At 41.0% G+C, this 19,970-nt stretch overlaps 1 protein-coding gene across 9 annotated transcripts in view; it reads right to left on the bottom strand.

Annotated features, from left to right (window-relative positions):
• kdm4c (lysine (K)-specific demethylase 4C) overlaps positions 1-19,562 on the bottom strand; it is a 45,572-nt gene extending 26,010 nt beyond the window's left edge. For 7 of the 9 annotated variants that reach the window (XM_084043438.1, XM_084043442.1, XM_084043441.1 and 4 more), the window contains exons 1-10: positions 19,460-19,562; positions 15,534-15,700; positions 15,071-15,246; positions 11,330-11,444; positions 10,802-10,995; positions 4,118-4,167; positions 3,260-3,363; positions 2,645-2,782; positions 2,300-2,493; positions 523-749 (exon numbers count right to left, since the gene is read on the bottom strand). In XM_084043438.1, coding sequence (XP_083899564.1) covers positions 523-749; positions 2,300-2,493; positions 2,645-2,782; positions 3,260-3,363; positions 4,118-4,167; positions 10,802-10,995; positions 11,330-11,444; positions 15,071-15,246; positions 15,534-15,677 — 1,342 coding nt within the window. In that variant the 5' untranslated portion in view covers positions 15,678-15,700; positions 19,460-19,562. Of the gene's footprint in view, positions 1-494; positions 750-2,299; positions 2,494-2,644; positions 2,783-3,259; positions 3,364-4,117; positions 4,168-10,801; positions 10,996-11,329; positions 11,445-15,070; positions 15,247-15,533; positions 15,701-19,459 lie in introns of those variants that run through there. The other 2 variants (XM_084043446.1, XM_084043445.1) reach the window with 2 other exon arrangements.
• Between the last annotated feature and the right edge of the window lie 408 nt (positions 19,563-19,970).

The following is a 19,970-nucleotide window of genomic DNA, read 5'->3' as shown; positions in this document are numbered from 1 at the left end:
GTTGTTGACAAAAACAAGGTGAAATGGGTTATCTGCAACCAAGAGAACTGCAAATTATTATTCAGTTATCAGTCCAGACACATTGAAACAGATAGAAACACAACGACTCAGCCATACGCATAGGACATTCAATATCTTTTGTAAATTAAAAATGTCATTTTTAATTAACCTGCTGGTCTATTCTAAAGCCTAACCTCAACATCCTGAAATGTTACCCTAAACATAACCATAACCCCTCACCCTAACTCCAACCCCTAAATGCCTAATCCCAACATAAATCTTTTCACAATGATAACCAACTCTAAAAATATGTTTAACCACAAAAATACCACCTTTCGTCATCGTGACCAGAACAAACTCCCCAAAAGGTTGTTGTAGAGACTTTTGGTCTCCACAAATATAGTAAAACTTGGTACACAAACATGCGCACACACGCTCTTGCCTGCACACTCCCAAAATGCAGTAGATAATAATTCCGTTCTCAAACAAAATACCTTCTGGCACCACCAGTCAGTCTCTTACCAGGGAGCTGGAGAGAGTTCTGATTCTGGCTGTGCTTTGATACAGATTCAACTTCCTCCTGTTCTTTCTCCTCCTCCTCTCCCTCTTTAGTACTGCATGTGGTCTGCCGCCCCTTGGGCCCAAGAGGACCCCCTCTCCTCTTGCTACCGCACAGGACCGTGCTGCCTTCCAAAGTGAGGGGCGCCTCTGTGGTTCGGAGGCGCTTGGAGCGCATGCGGGAGTGGGTTCTACTCGAAGAGAGAAGAGGATTCAAACTGAAATCCTGATTGACACTCAATAGCAGTTTAGGCAATCCTGGAATTTTGTGATTTCTGCACAAAAGATAACTTTCGTTAATGTAATCTACTGTAAGTCTCTTTATAAAATATACAATATAATCACCTCATATTTTCAAATGGTTTGATATATATTTGTATTCATTTGTTAGAATGGGGTACTCTGGGTCCCCATAATACAATGAGCCCAGCAAGCTGCAGTTGATCACTCAGTGCCAGTTTGCAATTGGCTGAGCTCTATTCCACTGCAGTGACAAACTATACAGCAATATTTCTGAGTTCATTTTAACCCATTCAAAAAAGGGAAAGCATCCGTGTCATTTTAGAATTTAGCTTTAAATAGTCTCTGTCGGGTGGAAACCTCATATGTACAAAACTATTACTTTTCAGGATTCAAATTCAAAAGTAGCAAATCCACAAGCTCAAAACACGTCGCAATCTGCTTTGATGCTGTAGTATGATCAAGTAAAAGGCATTCATTTATGAAAAAAATAAATATGGAGATAAGAGGTTTCTGCCCGCCAGCAACGATATATTAGCCTGGAATCCAACCTGATTCGCTACGTTCGTCTTTTTCTCACTTCGCTAATCAGTCTGGCCAGGGTCCAATTCAGGAAGTGACTCGAGTTTTATATTGGACAACACTGGTCCCCCCACCCCCCTACAGACCAATTAGAAGCCGCGGGCTGTTTTCTCCCGTTTGGGCACAGAGATGGGAGGCTTTCCACACTGAGGCGAAGTGAGAGAAAAAAAACGGCGAACGTAGCAAGCAGGCTGGATCGCAGGCTAACGATATATAGCAACATAGGTTTTTCAGAAAACGGTTAGGATTTAGAGGGCATTTGTAGATCAACCTCAGGTCTTAATGGGTTAAGGCATATCTGCTTTAGCTGCAACAGAGGATAGATACAGCAATAAGTATAGCGATACGGTTTGACACACATCAAGGGTCTGGCCATTTATGCTTTGAATTGCCTGTGTATGAAATGTGCTGCACATACATTTTCCATGTGACAGACTCAAGCCCAGGACGGCACTAGCAATATTGCAGCAATATTTTCAAAGAAACGTTTAAGTATTATGTTTAATGGAGTATTGTAGGAATTTGCCTATTGGTTTAGACATACAGTAAAAGTATCACTCTGGTCTAATTTGTAATTTGTGTCTCCAGTATGTCGCTCATCGAGAACAACTGATTTTCAACTAAAGATATGACGGGAGTATAAATTAGAATTAAAGCCTTAACCACTTAAACCCCTTTAGTCTTAGAGAACCGGACTTGAGTTACAATTGTACTTTGACCATTTTCTTCAGTCTACACCAAATCTCTTTGCCAAAAATAGCCAATCTACAAGCGCACAAATTGTAGATCTGCCATTTTTGGCGAATGTTCCCCGCAGAATAGGCATAATGTGGTTCAAGTGGTTAAGAGAGTGGGGTAATAATGACAACACCAAAGAACCTCAGGGTTCTCATATAAAATAAGCTAAAAATATAGGTACCCTTTATTGGCTGGTTTGGTTTTGTGTCGCCTCTCAAGCCAACTCTGCAGCTCAGGTGTTGTACTGGGCGTGGTGCGGGTGTGGTCAAGAGCCGCCGAGTCCTTGCCCACCATCCAGTTGGCATAGCGATCAGGCTGAAAGCGTTTCACAAATGGTTCCATGGAGATCTTTACCATGTCCTTACTGCATGTGCACTATAGGGAGGAGAGAGACATACATCAGGTGTGAATATTGTTGACTATTGACTGAATTTTTGGTGAATTCCGTCAGGAGCATTTTGGGAACAATAATGACATTTTTTGTTCCATTAATCAAAACTGTCAACTTGATCCAGACAGATTGTACCTGTGTGGCCACCTTGCCATAATCTATCCAGCGGATGCTAGCAAAGTTGGTTGACTCAGCACAGTTGAAGCCATGATTGAAGCCAGCATGGTAGCCGTAGGGGAAGGTGATCATGAATTCACCTGCTTCCTGAGTAATCTGATATGGGGCATGTTGGGGGGCAGAGGGAGAGACAGATGAAAACCACATTACCCACATGTGCCCTACCAGCCCTATTCTGGACGTGTCATAATAGGTAAACAGTTAGCAAAAATAGGCAAACATTTGCCATAAATAGCAGATCTAGCTCACAATGCAACACAGTGTGTGCTTGTAGATCGTCTATTTCTGGCGAGTTTTGGTGTATATGGATAAAGGAGGGGACAAAGTATAGACCTCTGGGGGAGCCCGGTCATCTAAGTACTGTATAGGCTTAAGAAAGAAATATATTGATCAAACATTTTTGGTTCCAGATATGGAAAGTAAGGACATTTCTAAGAAATGCAACTCAACTAGATAAAATCCATAATTTCCCATAATTCCATAACTCAATATTCATTCAATTATGTAGATTGCTAAACATCTGGTAGAAAGAAAGAGTGGGAGTGCAGTTTTTCAAAGTGGCTGAGTGCCTACCTTATCAAAGGGGATGCCATACTTCTTCAGTATGGACGGGGAGATTAGAGTCATCTTGTGACGAAGGAAAGCCTCACATCCCTTGAAGCTATTGGGAAAGAAACCTGACAAAGACAGTGGCAGAATTAACACAGACAATGAGCCAGTTTCAAAAAGTTTTCCAAAAAGCTGAATAAGAGTGAGTCTTCCCTCAGAAGCAAACCCTGTTGTTCTTGAGAAGTAATAAAACACCAAGTGGCAGCAGCATTTTTAACTTTGATGGATTATAGTGATATTTCGTGTGTGAATACCCAAGTGTCCTTATGCACTCTGGATGTATTTTATCATACTGCTCTAAGATTTGCTACCGACTCCAGAGTGCTTACTCACCATTTTAGTTTGCATAAGCTAACTAGATAGGAGTCCATCGTAAATTAGGCGACAAACACATTGGCACTTTAGGGTACTGAGCTTTGTTAGGATAATCTACAGACCTGACTGAGGCCTTCACTTGCCCAGACTAGTAAAGGGCAACTCAGGACAATAAAAAGATCTCATTACAGGAGTTAACAAAATGTTCCCAATTCTGACTGGATTTGGCAAGCCAGAATATTCCATCCTTTCTCATCCCCAATCCACTCTTATTACATTGAAGTCTTGACCAATTTAAAAGTGAGAGATTTTTAACTGCAGTGCATAGTTGGTAGGATCCTGGCTCTCTTCCTTTTTTGGCATGTCTAATGTTAATTACTATTATCAGAAGGGTTCAGTTTCTTAACGGACAGCTATTTCAATATGCTGCCACTTTAGATGTTTTAGACGCAATTGACTCATCGTACTATTTCACAATAAGGTGGCGTAGAATATTATTTTATTTACCTGTAGCCAGACGTTCCAATCTTTTCCCATGCTCAGGGGGGATGGCATACCTGTTAGAATCAAGGAAGATGGATAAGTGCCATGATAATTTTGCTATATAATAAGCTACCAATTCTACTCAGTAGTATACAGTCAAACACATATTTTGCTGGGTTTCTACATCTTCAACTACCCTTTATAGTTTCAAGACTGCCATCAAGTGGTGAGTAAATGAATAGAATGGTGCTTGGAAGAAAGAGCCAACAGTTTTCTGCATTCTCAAATTAGAATGTAATGCAAAGCAGTGATACCTAAACACACTAATGAGTTCACATTATTTGCAGAGGTAGATCGTTAAGGTGAGCTACAGTACTGAGATCATTATCTTCCCCAGGCTGAGCGGTGAAGACGCCCCTGTCAATGTGTGTAGACAGCTCATGTTGGACACCACTGAAGTGATCGGCATCAAACTGTGCATGCACACTCCCAGCAGGCCAAGGAAGACACACACACCACCGCCATTTTCATTTTCTTCAAAGCACACTTTTTTTCGCTACTACACTTGAACCCTAGCATCCCTTTTCTGAGGAGAACTTTAGCCAGAAATAGCAGCTCTACAAGCTCACAACGCCTCGCGCTGCGAGGCGTTGTGAGCTTGTAGATCGGCTATTTTTGGCAAAGAGTTATAGGTGTAGAGGGAAAAAAAGAGCAGCAAAGGTTTATCTGAAACACAACGTTATACAATAGGCCTATAGAGGGGGTCCCTGCTTCATCTCTCTCTCAGCTAGGGGGTCCTTGGCCTGAAAACGTTGAAGACCCCTGATTGTAAGTCAAATCACAGCACCTCATGTAAAAGATGAATTAATGCACACTTGTGCCCTCTTGTGGTTGCTTGTAGGCGTTGCGGGGTGATCTTGCCATTCATTGGCAACAAAAAATACATTCACAACTGAATAAATAAACTGACTGGTTTGCTCCTTGTGTTGAATATTGTGTGGATCCCTCTGTGTTCCCAGGCAAAAAATAGGCTAAAATTATTTTCTAAATTACATACATACATTACATGTGGAAGCATCATCACAACCAAACTTAAGTACAGTGGATTTTAACAATAGCATGACCTGTGGCTACACGGAGGTTTATAGAATATTACTTCTTCTATACATTATAATATATATTGGCCATAATATAATATAAATTGTTGCTAAATCACTCTCTTAAAAATATCTTTTTTTTTTTTTTTTTTTTATCCCTCGATTTTGTAACCCTTTTTTTCACCCGGTGCCAATTTGCTAAGTGATCCTGGGCACTACACTAAAAAATATCTTTTTGTATAGACTGGCTTTTGCAAGTTCACTCCTGCCTGGCTTTTAATTTGTTCTTTTTTGAATATCTCCCTTACTCGGATATCTAGTTTGTGTTCATCTGTTGTGTTCTTTTTTTCTGACAGTCTTCCATCACATTTCACATCTTTTTATTATTTTCTCTGTACACAGCACAGTGTTAACAACGTTTAATTCCCATAAAGTGACAGTCTCTCCCTCGTTTCCCGGCACACGTTTGAGAAGTGTTGTTGAGCAGTGAGCGTACATGGAAACAGTTTGTGTAGTGTGTGACATCAGAGCAGAGCTCTGGTCAACCCATATAAAGGTGTGAAGATGCCTTCAACCTTCATATCCGTACCAGCTGGAGAGAAGCGACAGGAAGGTGAGAGAGAACCGAGAGATAGAGAGCATAATCTTCCAGGAGGGCAAATCTTCCACTCCCATAGACCTACACACTGTCCACATCACAGTCCATGTCTAGAGGCAGCTTTGACGAACCGCTCCTGGTAGAAGTGACGTCCCGATCTTCCCAGACCCAAATACTGAGGAAAGGACGGATCCCATCAGCCACTGGCTGTCAGCCAATAACCACCTATTTAACCAGCCAGAAACAAGGAGGCACAGACAAAATAACAAGATCTTACAGTCATCAACAGTTGATAAAGACTTCAACTAAGCTTGGGGAACAACTAAAGAAACAACGGCTGACTCGGACAGGAAAGGACACCCACATCTGTAAACCGTGTGATAAGAGCCTCACTTTAGGTGAATCGAATGTACACCAACATGTCCACACTGGGAAAAAAACATTTCCACTGTAAAGAGTGCGACAAGAGCTTCAATAGGTTAGATCACCTGAAGAGTCACCAACGATTCTTCCACACAGGAGAAAAACCTTTCCTCTGTAAGCAATGTGACAAGAGTTTCTATGTGTTACATCATCTGAAGACACACCAGCGCATCCACACAGGAGAAACACCTTTCCTTTGTAAACAATGTGGCAAGAGTTTCAATAGGTTACATCACCTGAAGAGGCACCAACGATTCTTCCACACAGGAGAAAAACCTTTCCTCTGTAAACAATGTGGCAAGTGTTTCAGTCAATTAAATGAGCTGAAGGGACACCATCGTATCCACACAGGAGAAAAACCTTTCCTCTGTAAACAATGTGGCAAGTGTTTCAGTCAATTACATAATCTGAAGACACACCAGCGCATCCACTCAGGAGAAAAACCTTTCCTCTTTAAACAATGTGGCAAGAGTTTCAATAGGTTAGCTCAACTGAAGACACACCAGCGCATCCACACAGGAGAAAAACCTTTCCTCTGTAAACACTGTCACACATGTTTCAGTGAGTTAGCTAGTCTGAAGAGACACCAGCGTATCCACACAGGAGAAAAACCTTTCCTCTGTAAGCAATGTGACAAGCGTTTCAATGTGTTAGATAATCTGAAGAGACACCAGCGTATCCACACAGGAGAAAAACCTTTCCTCTGTAAACAGTGTGGCAAGAGTTTCAGTCAGTCAAGTCATCTGAAGACACACCAGCGTAAGCACACAGGAGAAAACCTTTCCTCTGTAAACAGTGTGGCAAGAGACATGTGTAAAAAACTGAAGGCTACTTCAGTTTTGAGGTATATTTCCAATTTTCAGGAATTTCCTTCTATAGGCTCTATGCAAAGCAGCCATATTGGAAAGAAATTGGGCCTCTTCTTACTTCCTTCACAGATGTTACCAATGATACTAATGAAGGCTCTGTTCCATTCTGGTCAAGGTGCTGATGGTGTTGGCTCACTAGAAACACTCCATTTTGGTTCCCAAATGGCCACTTATAGTGGGTGTTACGGGTCCATTTGGTTCCATTTGTACACTCTCAGAGTTATGGGGGTCCTTGAAAATAAGGCAACCACTATGCCACACTAAATGGAACAGAGCCTTCATTAGTATCATTGGTGAACACCTGTGAAGGAAGGGGCCCAATTCATTCCCAATATGGCTGCTGTGCATAGAGCCCATTCCACTGCATCTCAGAGGCAAATATTGTACTTTTACTCCACGACAATTATTTGAAAACTTCAATTAACATTACAAAACATACATTACCCACTTCAGCCCTATTACATTTCGGCCATTGGAAATGGCCGAAAAATGCCAAGCTCACAATGTGTCGCAATGTGAAGCATTGTGAGCTTGTAGATCTGCTATTTTCAAAAATATATAATAAATAAAACTTGTGAAATGGGACATTCTAGCAAAATGAGCACTTTTCCTTTAGGTACTTTAAGTACATTTTGATGCCAATACTTTTGTACTTTTACTCAAGTAAATTTTTCATTCCGGACTTTTACTTGCAGACTATTTCTACATTGCAGTATTGATACTTTTACGTAAAACAATGGAGTACCTACTTTTTCCACCACTCTAGAATTAAATAGACACTGAGGATGGTGCATGTGTAGGTGGAGGTAGGTGGAGCAAAAAGATCAATGGCCATATTAAAAAATAAATATAAAATAAAAATCATATTACATAAATAGGCCTAAACGACTGGAAATAACAGGCCCATGTGAAAAAAATGGGGCAGAGGTTCTGAATTGGCATCCAGGGAGTGTGTGTGCACAGTTTCGGAGCGACCGGGCCAACGGTGCCGGAGATTAGCTGGTGACAGACGGACGGACACACGGACACACGGATGGACGGGGTGGAAAACATACTCTCTCGCCATGCCTTTCGGCCTGGCGGAGACTATAGAGATACTGTGTACCGATTTGCATGACATTTGGATAAAATTTGTAGGAGTAATATAAAAAAATGGGTTTTGCACAAATCGGCCTCCTGGTGGCGCTATAAGAGGCCCATGTGAAAGATTTGGGGCAGAGGTTCTGAATTGGCATCCAGGGAGTGTGTGCACAGTTTCGGAGCGACCGGGCCAACGGTGCCGGAGATTAGCTGGTGACGGACACACGGACACACGGACACACGGACGGACGGGGTGGAAATACTTTTCCTTTGACCTCATTCTGCATCATGCTATGCCACACAACCTATGAATTATGAATTCTAACTCCACCCAAAGTTCTCGGCAAGAACCTTAGAGATCTTGACAGAATTCCCTCCAGGTAGGCATTCCATTTGCCTCACATATTCTGTCTATGGTCTGTGGCATTTCTATCATCATATCACCTGTCAGCTTCACCGAGTGGTGGGAGAAGTATGCGAGGGGGGAGGTAACCTCAGCTAAAGGTGGTGGGTGAGGAGAGGTGAGAGGGGTGCATGGGAGGGTGGGCTGGGTATATCTTTAAGCTGTTCTCATCCTCTAGGGATGAGCTGTCAAAATAGAGGAAGGTGTGTGCATGTGTGTGTGCGTGCGAGATGATAAGGGCATGTGTGGGTGTATGGATACTCAAGGCTGTATGTGTGTCACTGTCTGGCTGTGACACTGATCTCGGTGGGGATGCAGGGCTCACTGCTCTAATGAGCAGAACTACCCCCAGGGCCAAATATGGAGAGAGAAATAGAACGAGACAGCATGACAATAAAAAAGAAATCTCACATGTTCTTCACCTTTCTCTCTCTTAATTTCCCTTTCCCTGTCATGTCCCTTTGCATGGTTTCATACACAGATTTCTTTTTTCATATTTCAATTCAAATGAATGTATTTGAATGAATTTCTATTCTATCACTTATTGATATACACAATGCTTTAGACGAAATTCAAATCACAACACAACGTACTCAACACTTTCCCTCTGACGTTTTTACATCATGTATTCTTCACGTCCTCGCGCATTATCACTTACTTAAGTCCAGTGAGAGAGTGATCCACAATAGTAAAGTTAACTTAAAAGTTTCAAACCAAATTAAAAAGGTAATGCAAGCTTAAATCCTAAGACTAGACTTTTAAAATTGTACTGCAAATCATACTGCTCAACAATATTCAACAACTGCAATATAATATTCAATGCATGTCATACTTCAATGTACATTGATAATGACTGCCAAAACCTAACCACACTTAGACTCAGTATGACATATACGGTATACCCGATACCTAGCCAGTGGAAATGTATACTGGCTCATTTCCATTGTATACTGCATGTTCTCCACCTGTTCAGTATGTATGGATACAGAGTACAAAACAGGCCCAACCTGCTCTTTCCATTTATTACGCTGGATGTACAGTATCCAGGTAAATCCGGGTGAAAGCTATCACCTCTAAAGTTCAGCTGTTACATATATCTCAGCCATTAATGGGAATCTACAGTACTGTACAAAAGTTTTTGGCACTAGTGATAAAATGCAGTAGAAGTACTTTAAAAAATAATGACCAGAAACAGAAAAATCTAAAACAAATCAATATTTGTTGCGACTACCATTTGTCTAAAACGGCACCAAGTCTCCTGGGTACTGTACACTTAGTTGCGCACCATTTGTTAAGGTGCTTGGCAGGTAGGTTGTTATAAACATCTTGGGAGAAATTGCCACACATCTTCTGTGGATCTCAAATGCTTCGTCTCTTCATGTAAACCCAGACAGACTCAATAATGTTGAGACCAGGGGCCTGTACTACGAAGTAGGGGTGCAAACTAATCCATTTAATTGATTATAAGAAATTCTTGATTTTGATAAAAATAATTGTGTTTCAAAAATAGCAAGCTTTACAAGCTTGCATCGCACTGGCCTGGACCACTGGGGTAGCGGTCCGGGCTCCTAAGCTACAATGTAGCCTGACAGCACGTCGCAGGTTCTTGCTTTTGCTGCGTGTCACTCCCCCACCTCTCTCTCCCCATTTCCTGTCAGCCTACTGTCCTTTCAATAACAAAGGCATTAAAAGCCTCCCGTCATGTGACTGGAGGCGACGCACGGAGGAAGCGCTCCATGACCACCACGACACTGGAGCCTGCTTGCTTTCCCAGCTGCCAACCCTCAAGCCTAATTTATACTACGTCGCATGATGGTGTCGCATGCCGAGAACGGCCGAGAATAGCAGACCTACAAGCTCACAGCGGTCGCATCCGCACCGCATGAGCTTGTACATCACCGCGTGAGCTTGTACATCAGCAACAACGTTGCACCACGAAGAATACTGTATGTCTGGCTAGGGAGCGCCTAGCCAGCCTACACACAGGAGGATGTTGAAAACCAGCGCTCCCCAAAACAACAGGTTTGGAGATCTGTTGGGAATTAATTACTTGCAACCAGAACCTGCTAGTGCAGTCTCAATGTTTGTACACAAATAATTGGTCTATATTCATTGTTACTGAGAGGTCTATGCCCTTGTGTGCAAGAAAAGGAAGGTATCCCATACAAGAATGAAGAGAAAGAAAGTGCTGGACCCTTTAGGTTGAAACTAAAACCCTCCCCAAGACTTCCCACTAACCAGGACTTTGGCTCTCCAAAGTGCAGGTAGTTGATGCTGTAGAGGTCCATGTCCTCCGTGTGCCAAGAGAAGGAGGTCTTCCACATGCCAAAGTACAAATATGGCGTGTTGACCCCCTGGATGGAGACACCGCAGTCCTCCTCAATAACGTCCAAGATGGAGTTCAGGTGGCCAATGTTCCACTCCTCTATATCCTAGGAGAGAAAGAGTTACAGATGTTATATGTCACATTTTCAACTTGGAAGATGAATGGGTCCAAACTCAAAGACAGTTTGTGAGTTATTCCCATGAATTTGAGCAATTTAGTCTAGATTTGATTAGTATGAAAACTCGGTTTTGCATTTTTAGACATACATTCAACAGGAAGTAGCACAGGAATGTGGAGGGAATGTGATGACAGATATGAAGAGGCATGAGTGGGAACTGAATAAGAATGATGGAACACTTAACACTGATAGAAATTAAACGGTGTAAGAAAACAAGTCAAACTGAGAGAAAGTAGCCAATAGTAAGAGGACACCCACCCACCTCATCATAGAGGCTTCCACTGACATCAGCTCCATATATGGGTGGAACAAACGTGACGTTTTTCCAATATTTCCTCTCAAGGTCGTCATAGTTCAGGTAGCGAGGTGTAGAGTAACTGTGAATGAGAAAGAAATGGCTCAAAATAGTAAAAATATTTTATCCCTAACTTGTATTTTATCCATTCAGGTAGAGGCAAGTCGTCTGTGGTGGGAAAGCTACAATCTGTAGGTCCTCTCTCTCCCCCGACTGAGGAGAGGTAATTGCAATGATGTCCTAACTAACTACAATGAAGATGGTGGCGTATGTAGTGTCCCACCGTCTACTTCAAATAACTGTGTTGACATATCAACCTGTAGGTAACCTACACGACACCAGGGTCTACATTTCCCAATGGAAAATGGGGAAACCACCTCCAAGTTTGCACATGTGCTGGTTATATATTGTAATAACATAGTCTACCATACAGGTTGTTTAAAATAATGCTTTATTCATTAAAATAAGTCCCAGATTGCAGCTTTAAGTGAGGGGAACCTTCACTTTTGTTTTATTTTTTTCTGCTCAAATGTCATACATGTACATAGCGACATGATGAATGATGTTGAATGATATCAATACATCATTGCTGTTGGGCAGAAAGAATTCTCCATATTTCATGTGTTTTTCATAAATCAATGCCCTATTTTAGGCTTTGGCATATACCAGTGTTGTGTAAGGCTGTGGTCTATATAAGAAATACTTTTTAACCCGGTCAGTTTAACCGGCTCCTACTCCTCCTTTGAACTGCTGATGGTTAAAGTAGGACATTCAAAGAGTCCTTTTGGTTGCTGACTTTAATGGTCACATTAATGACATCACCAACATCTTTGCCATACATTTTTTAAATATTGAATCCTTTAGCGTCATTCAGCATGTGTCAAGCCCCAAGCAAATCAAGGGAAACACTTTGGACCTGGCCTTTGCCTTAGGCTTAGATACTGACCGTGTCTGTACTGAGCTTGTAATTTGTTCTGTTAAAATTGTATGCTATGTTGAAATGAAATGGTGAAATTAAAAAAATTTGCCCTCTGTGACCGATTACCGTTTTATTTCTTTTAACCTTTCCATGTAATTTTTATTATTTAATTGGTAAGCGAGATAAGCGCACAGGCCTCCTATTTTGCTAATATTATCACTTCTAGTAGACGAAATCCCCAAATTGTATTTAATACCATTAATAATATAGTCAGTTGCAGTCCTTTCAAATAAAGACTGCAGTGATTTTTTTTTTTTTGTGGACAAGGTTGAAAAAGTCAGACTCCCCCTCTGTCCTAGCCGGCAGTCAACTTTGAGCTGTTTCTCCCCAGTTTCTCTGCAAGAACTGCCTGACCTTGTGAGAGTGATGAAATCCTCCTCGTGTCCATTCGACATCCTGCCCACATCCATGCTAAAAGATGTTTTTAACTCAGTAGGCCCGTCTCTACTTTCTATTATTAATGGCTCGCTGACATCTGGTTGCATCCCCTTTTATTTTAAACAGGCAATTGTTCAACCGCTCATCAAAAAGCCAAACTTAGATCCATCAGTACCCCTGAACTACAGGCGGATCTCCGAGCTTTCTGTTATTTCGAAAGGTTCTGGAAAACATAGTGGCCAGTCAGCTTACTGATGTCTTAAACGAACATGACATTATGGACAAATTTCAGTCAGGCTTCCGTCAGAAGCACTCCACAGAGACAGCCCTTCTCAGTGTCTAATGACATCATGATGTCATCCGATGCGGGTGACGTGACTGCTCGATCCTGGTGCTGCTGGATTTTAGCCACCGGATCTCTGATACGGTGGACCACGTCATTTTAACCCATTAAGGCCTGAGGTTCCGATTCTACTAAATGTCTTTTAAAACAGTTTTCTGAAAAACTTATGTTACTATATCAGTGGTTCTCAAACTTTTTCATGTCAAGGACCACCCAAAATTATATGTATTTGGCTGCCGACCGCCCCCATCTCAAAATATTTTGTTCCAAGGACCTCCCCAGAAGCAAAGATTTAAAAATGTTCGCTTTAAAAATATATAGATGTTCAAAGATTTGCTGAAATGTTCACGATTTTTCAAAAATGGCAGATCTACAAGCTCATAGCGCGGCACTCTGAGCTTGTAGATCTGCTATCATATGATCTATGATATAGATCTGCTATTATCTGCCCCCCCCCCCATCTGGGTGTCTCTGGGAGTGCCCTAGATTGGTTCTCCTCATACTTATCAGACAGAAGCTTCTCGTGGCTGTTGGTCCATACTCCTCAGAGTCCACCACCCTATCATGTGGTGTTCTACAGGGCTACAGTCACTTAGGACGCATTCCTAAACCAATCATTTGATGACCGGCAGAAAGATGCTAATGTCTCCGGTAGGAGACTCAAATGCAGGTCAAATGAGTTTCGTACCGGAGACTCCGTCGGTCATCAAATTATTGGCTTAGGAATGCGACATAAAAACACTATCAACAATATCCAAGGCTTCATGGATATTTCATGCAAGCTTTGCCCCTAGGCTATGGAATATTCTCCCCCTGGACCTCAGAACTGTGGCCTCTGTGGAAATCTTCAAAAGACTGTTAAAGACTCACCTGTTCAAACAGGCTTTCACATAGCTCCTTTGTTATTACAGCTCTGTGTTGAGACATCTCCCTCATTCTGAGTTTGTTTGTTTTCTTTGACTCTTTTTGGTTGATTTGCTATATGGCGATTGTTTAATTCTGTTTTTCATTATTTTATTGATAAGCTTGTGAAGCACTTTGTGACTATCAATGCCTATGAAAGGTGCTCTAAAATAAATATTACTTACATTTTCGAAACATTTTGATAAATGAGAATGAGTTTTGGACATACAAGGTTTCTGTGCAACAGCTATGATATCTCAATTCCATAATGGAACTTTATAAAAACAAGCAGTCAACATAGAAATAAAATACATTTTATATGCATGTGGAACTAGTTTCTAGTAAATTGTGATCTATAATACTGTACAAGGACAAATTTCTGAACACATGTATTACAACTGCTTCTCAAGTGCCTCAGCAAATCCTTGCACTTGAGATAAACATTGGATGGATTTTTTAGTTGTTTTAATACAGAAATTAATTTACAAGGTCTAGCATGGTAAAGCACCTTTGTATACAGGTAGTTGTTCTACTTGGGCGATCCTTGCCATTTTCATATTGTGATTCTTGGCCATTACAAATTGGCGATACATGATCCGATCACCAGGGCTGGCTGAATTAGGAGGGGTGCAGAGTGTCATATACGCTAAAGATTTACTATGCACAAGGTTAGAGGAATTATAGCAATTAGGATTGTAGAAGGGATTGCATGCGTTTGAGACCGAGTTGAAAACCAATATCTCCATCTTCCTTACTGGTGCCACTGGGCTCCACAAGCTGTTGCTAGTACATTAGAGAGCTTTTTTATAGCATCTTATTTCTGAGAGTATGTTCATTATAATCACTTTAATACCGGCATGGAAAAAACACATTGGTGATCTTCCCTTCAAGTGATGTTATACAATTATACTGTCAATTAGAGCAAGCCTATTTGTGAGGTCCCTCAAGAACCTAAAAACATTATTTTATTCATGTACAAAATTAATTACGAGGAAAAAGTAAAAGGTTGAGCTAAAACAGAAAATGATGCTGCCTTTGCATATGGCTCTCAGACTGGTTTAGCCTCCCACAAATCATACCAATTACAGTACACCATTATACTGACTTGTCACTGTTCGCTAGTTGTCTGAACTCCAGCACAGTAAGAGGTTTCTTCTGGATGTTATATTGGGTGAAGAGCCCCGATTGGCCAGCCACCATTTGTTGGATAGGAGCAGGGATCACAAGGTCATCTATGTTGTCATAGGAATGACGTGGCTTCCAACCCTTTGGAGGAATCACCTGGGTGACAGACAGGGAGATAAAAGGCTAATGAGATGAGGTTCATATAGAACAGAAAATGGTCCAGCACTAGTATTCAGTGTTTCTGATTAAATTTCGGAAAGCAGAAGGGACACCTCTATAAATAATTTAACCCTACTCATGGTGTTGGGTGAATGTGTGTAATGAGTGTAATAAGGATGTCCACTTTAATAACAACTATGAGGGCATTGTACCCAATTAAATTATAGTGTTTCTGTCATTATAACATCACCATTATAATATATAAGGATTATGCCTATACCCACCTTGGCCAGACCTGCCCGGTGCGCCCCTTGAGACTCCATATAAACCAGATACTGGTTGAAGTCCCGGAATTCCTCCATGGTAGGCCTAAAGGTCATAATCTTGCAGGTGGGGTTTGCAGGGGCATACACCTCTGCTCCCGCCATCCTGCCAGTTTACCAGATAAAGCCTGTAAACAGAAAAATATCATTTTAGAAGGCTATTATTATACATCATCAACTTTTCAAACGCTGGAAATGGAAATTATGACTGTCCTAAGAGTACCTGGTCCTTGTCACTAGAGTACATTGTTGGCAAATAGTGAGTTACTCATGTACACAGTAAAATCTTCAGTGTTAAGCTTTCTATTTGTAACTCTGAAAGTGTAGATACTTTGTAGATACTTTGTACAGTCTGTAGTCAGTATTAAAAAAGGTGCTGTATGTGACCTTTTTTGGTTACAACTAAAAGTTATTTTGTAAACAATTTACAATATCTGACTGACAGTCCCACATTCCGTATGTCGGATATGGACAGCAATGGCTTTGCATTGATGAAATTGGGTAGGATGAACGTAGTTCTATTTCCATTCATTCAATGCTAAATTTTCAAGACTTTCCTCTTTGGACTTTTGGATGAAAAACATATCTCAGACTCTCACATTTGAAAAACAAACCAAAATCGTGTTTCACATTTCTATCTATTCTAAGAAGAGACCTTGAAACAGTGAGTATGACCTTGAGTATGACTCAGGAAGAAATGTTCTTTATAAACTTTTTGATTATAACTAAATATAAAATAAATAAGTGTCACATTCAAAGATGGGGCCTGCAGAAAATTATTACAAAAGCATTTTCTGTATGCACCTGTAACATTTGATTACACACTCATACACATTTCCATCAGTAGTTATACGACACACATATTTATTCATTCATTTTTATAGCAATATAGTTATTATTGTATATTAGGTGTGCTTTGTCGCATGTTCCAGGTCCTAAATGTGTCCTTGATTGTGTTCTCTTCGATCCCCCCTCCCCTACCATTTTAATGGAAATAACAAAAAACAATGGAGCTTGCACAAAAACGCATTTCACCCACTGTTTTACACCTGTAAACCTGTGATGTGACAATAAAGCTGATTCTGATTCAGACCCCCTAACCCATGTTCTAGTGACTAGTCTATAGCAATGATTACTGTGACAATATAGATCTTCATCTTCATAGATCTTCATCACTCATTTATAAACAAAAAAATAATTATTATAATAATAAAACATTTAACACTTGTTGTGAAAGCTACCATTAACTGTAAGGAAAAGTGGACTAGGTATGACAGTGGTTCTCAACCGGTGGCCCAGCAACCACCAGTGGTCCTTGAGGGGGTTCAAGGTGGTCCCCAGCTAAATGATGGAGTTTGTAACCAAATGGACCCTTATAGATCTTTAACTCTTGTCTTGAGCGTAAATTGAAACCAAATGGACCCATAATTCATTTTACGCTCTCAAGAGTTAAATTGTTAGAAATCTGCATTACTTAATTTACAAGAAGTCTACACAATTAGAGAATGTAGATGGATTGTTATTTTGATCAACATTTGCCGGTCATCTCTCCTATGGTACCAACATCAATACAGCATGGAATGGTGGACAATTACATTTTTATCCCACGATTTTGTAACCCCAATTTTTACACCCAGTGCCAATTGTCTATGTAATCCTGGGCACTACCTTCCCTCTGCCAACCTAGGGAAGCCAGGGCCGAGCTCATGCTTCCTTCAATGCATGAGAGCCAACTGACCTTCTATCACCTGACAGTGACAGGGGAGAGTTTCCCTGGTTGGACGTAGCACGTTGAAGGAACACGTTATTCCAACCAGTTCCCCACAGGTGGACAAAATCTTATCCAACGACAACGAAATATTCTAAGTCTTGAGTCTGAGAGGCTAAATCTCATCAAATGGTGGTCCATGGCTCAAATGCCGAATAAATAATGGACCTTGATGTGAAAAAGGTTGAAAACCACTGAGATTGAGATAAGATAAGATTGAGATAAAATGAGCCCGAGGAGATTTCCCCGTGTGTTATTCACAGGTTCACCACTAGATGGAAGTAGACATTCATCAAATGTCGACTTGATAATGATGGAGACAGCACCATGCATGAGACACCCTCTGTCTGTGGATTTTGGTCCCTTGTCTTGATCCCCCATCCCACTCCCAACTCAGAATTGTACTTGCTTTGGGACAAAGGACCTTATCACCCGCAGTGGCGATATCGTGATTTCGCGGTGGTAGTTGACAATAATCACCATATATAATGACATGATTCGATTATGTAACAGGTCATCATAGCAAGGATGATCATGAAAGCATTTTTTTTAAACAACTATGATGCCTGCAGAATATTGCAATAGCCTTATTCAACCTTAGTCTTCGTCAACAAAATATAATAAATCGTATAAAGGCTGTTCTGCATTATATTGAATTAATTATTGGACGATAAACAACAATAAAGGTTTATTGCATGGCCCATTGCAGCGCTATTACATCAAGCTTTTTGAATTCCAGAGTAAACGTGTGAATAGACGCTTAGCTTTGTTGTCTGACTAGCAATCTAGCCTGTTAGCCTACGTTTTGTTGTGATGCTAAGCAATGGCTGGTCGCTGACGCTGATCAGCTGTCTGTCTGTCTGTGTCTGGGTAACTTGCTACTCCATTCACCGTCAATGTGAACGTACATAGAGAGCGAGTTGCTAAGAGTTCACTTGGTAGTAGGAGTAGGTTATAACAGTTAAGAGTTATAACGCAGAAGACAACCTACCTAGCTAGCTAGCTAGCTGCTAGCACCACCACAGCTAGCTCACTTAAACGCTGGAGACTGGGGGATTTAAATGCCCCTTGCAAGGTTGCTTAGCTTCAGTTGCTAGGCCAGTTGTTGTGCCACATTTTGTGTCCCCGTCATAATCTGTTTCCCCACACTGTTCCCATCCAGTGTTGCCAGATTCTGCGAGAGAAATAATAAAGCAACCATGTCTAGGAAAACAAGCCCAAAAGAAGCAACTTAGGCCACATGAGCACTTTAAAATAGCCGATCTACAAGCTCGCGTTGAGAGCTTGTAGATCTGCTATTTTCAAAAACTCTTGTAATAAAATGTGGAATATTTGGATTTTTTTTTTTTAAACATTCGAACACCACAAATGATCCCTGACACAAAACAATGATGAAAATATTAGAGAACCGCTGGTTTAAACAATAATAAAAAATGGAATTTGGAAGCAAGCCTAAATAAGCAAGTACACGTTAGAAACAAGCCCACAAAACCGCTACCACCAATATTTACAGGCAACTTTACGGGAAAAGAAGCCAAAAGCCGTATTTAATAAGCCGACATGGTAACACTGTTCCCATCGATGAATGTTCCCCCATGAGAGCATTTTAGAACACAGTGGATATGCTGCTTAATTTGTTGTTAAGATATGAGTATATAAGTAGTTTTACATTTTTTTGTATTTTTAAATAACAAACATGGCATTGTATTTCCTCAAGTGAAATCCAAAAAGGGACGGGGGGAGGCGAAACAGATTCTGACGGGACACACATTTCGGCGCAACACCTCCCGTGCAACTAGCCTGAGCTCTCAGCGTTGGCTCAGTGTGAAATTAATCCGGGGTCTCTTTAATAGTTTGAACCGTGGTTTGTTTGACAGAGTTAAAGTGTTCACGTTGAACAACAACATTAAATAACAACGTCACACAGCGCGAGGTGCACGAGCGCGTGCCAACTTGGTGGTGTAGCTGATAAAAGCTAGCTGCATGCTAGCTAATTTAGCACAGTTAAAGCAAGTATAAAGTGAAGACAATTAAACCTCTATAATAGCTCCATTACAACAACATGCTAAATCGCCACTACGCAGTTCTACGTGTCACCGTCACGATGCGTTGCATTTACCTGCTTGTAGAAACACAGATTGTCGCACTATAGTTGTTTGTTTATCCTCGTTCCTTCTCCGTGCTGCACTCCAGCTGTTTCACATGACAGCTGCTAGTCGAACACACACACACCAGTGTTGCCAGATTTTGCGAGAGAAACAAGCAGCCAGTGGTCTGTGAAAACAAGCCCAAAAGAAGCGACTGGGCTACGGCTATTTGAAAATAGCCGATCTACAAGCACACAACGTGTCACGATGCGACACGTTGTGAGCTTGTAGATCGGCTATTCTTAAAACAAATTGAGAAAAATCTCGGAGGAAAAATATTTTTTAAACATTTCTAACAACACAAATCTTGGCACAAAATGTTTTCAGATAGGGGCCGAAGGACAACTACATATTAATCTGGGGGTCCTTGCCATGAAAATGTTTAAGAACCACTGGTTTAAACAACATCGGGAAACAAGTCCAAATAAGCAACTACACTTTTAGAAACAAGCCCCACAAAAAAACAAGCCCAAAGTCGCTTAT

Source organism: Gymnoscopelus microlampas, assembly GCF_963454915.1.
Source record: "Gymnoscopelus microlampas genome assembly, chromosome: 2".
In the NCBI taxonomy this organism is placed as follows: domain Eukaryota; kingdom Metazoa; phylum Chordata; class Actinopteri; order Myctophiformes; family Myctophidae; genus Gymnoscopelus; species Gymnoscopelus microlampas.
The sequence above is the reverse complement of the archived record's forward strand: the minus strand, read 5'-3'. Positions and strand labels throughout refer to the sequence as shown.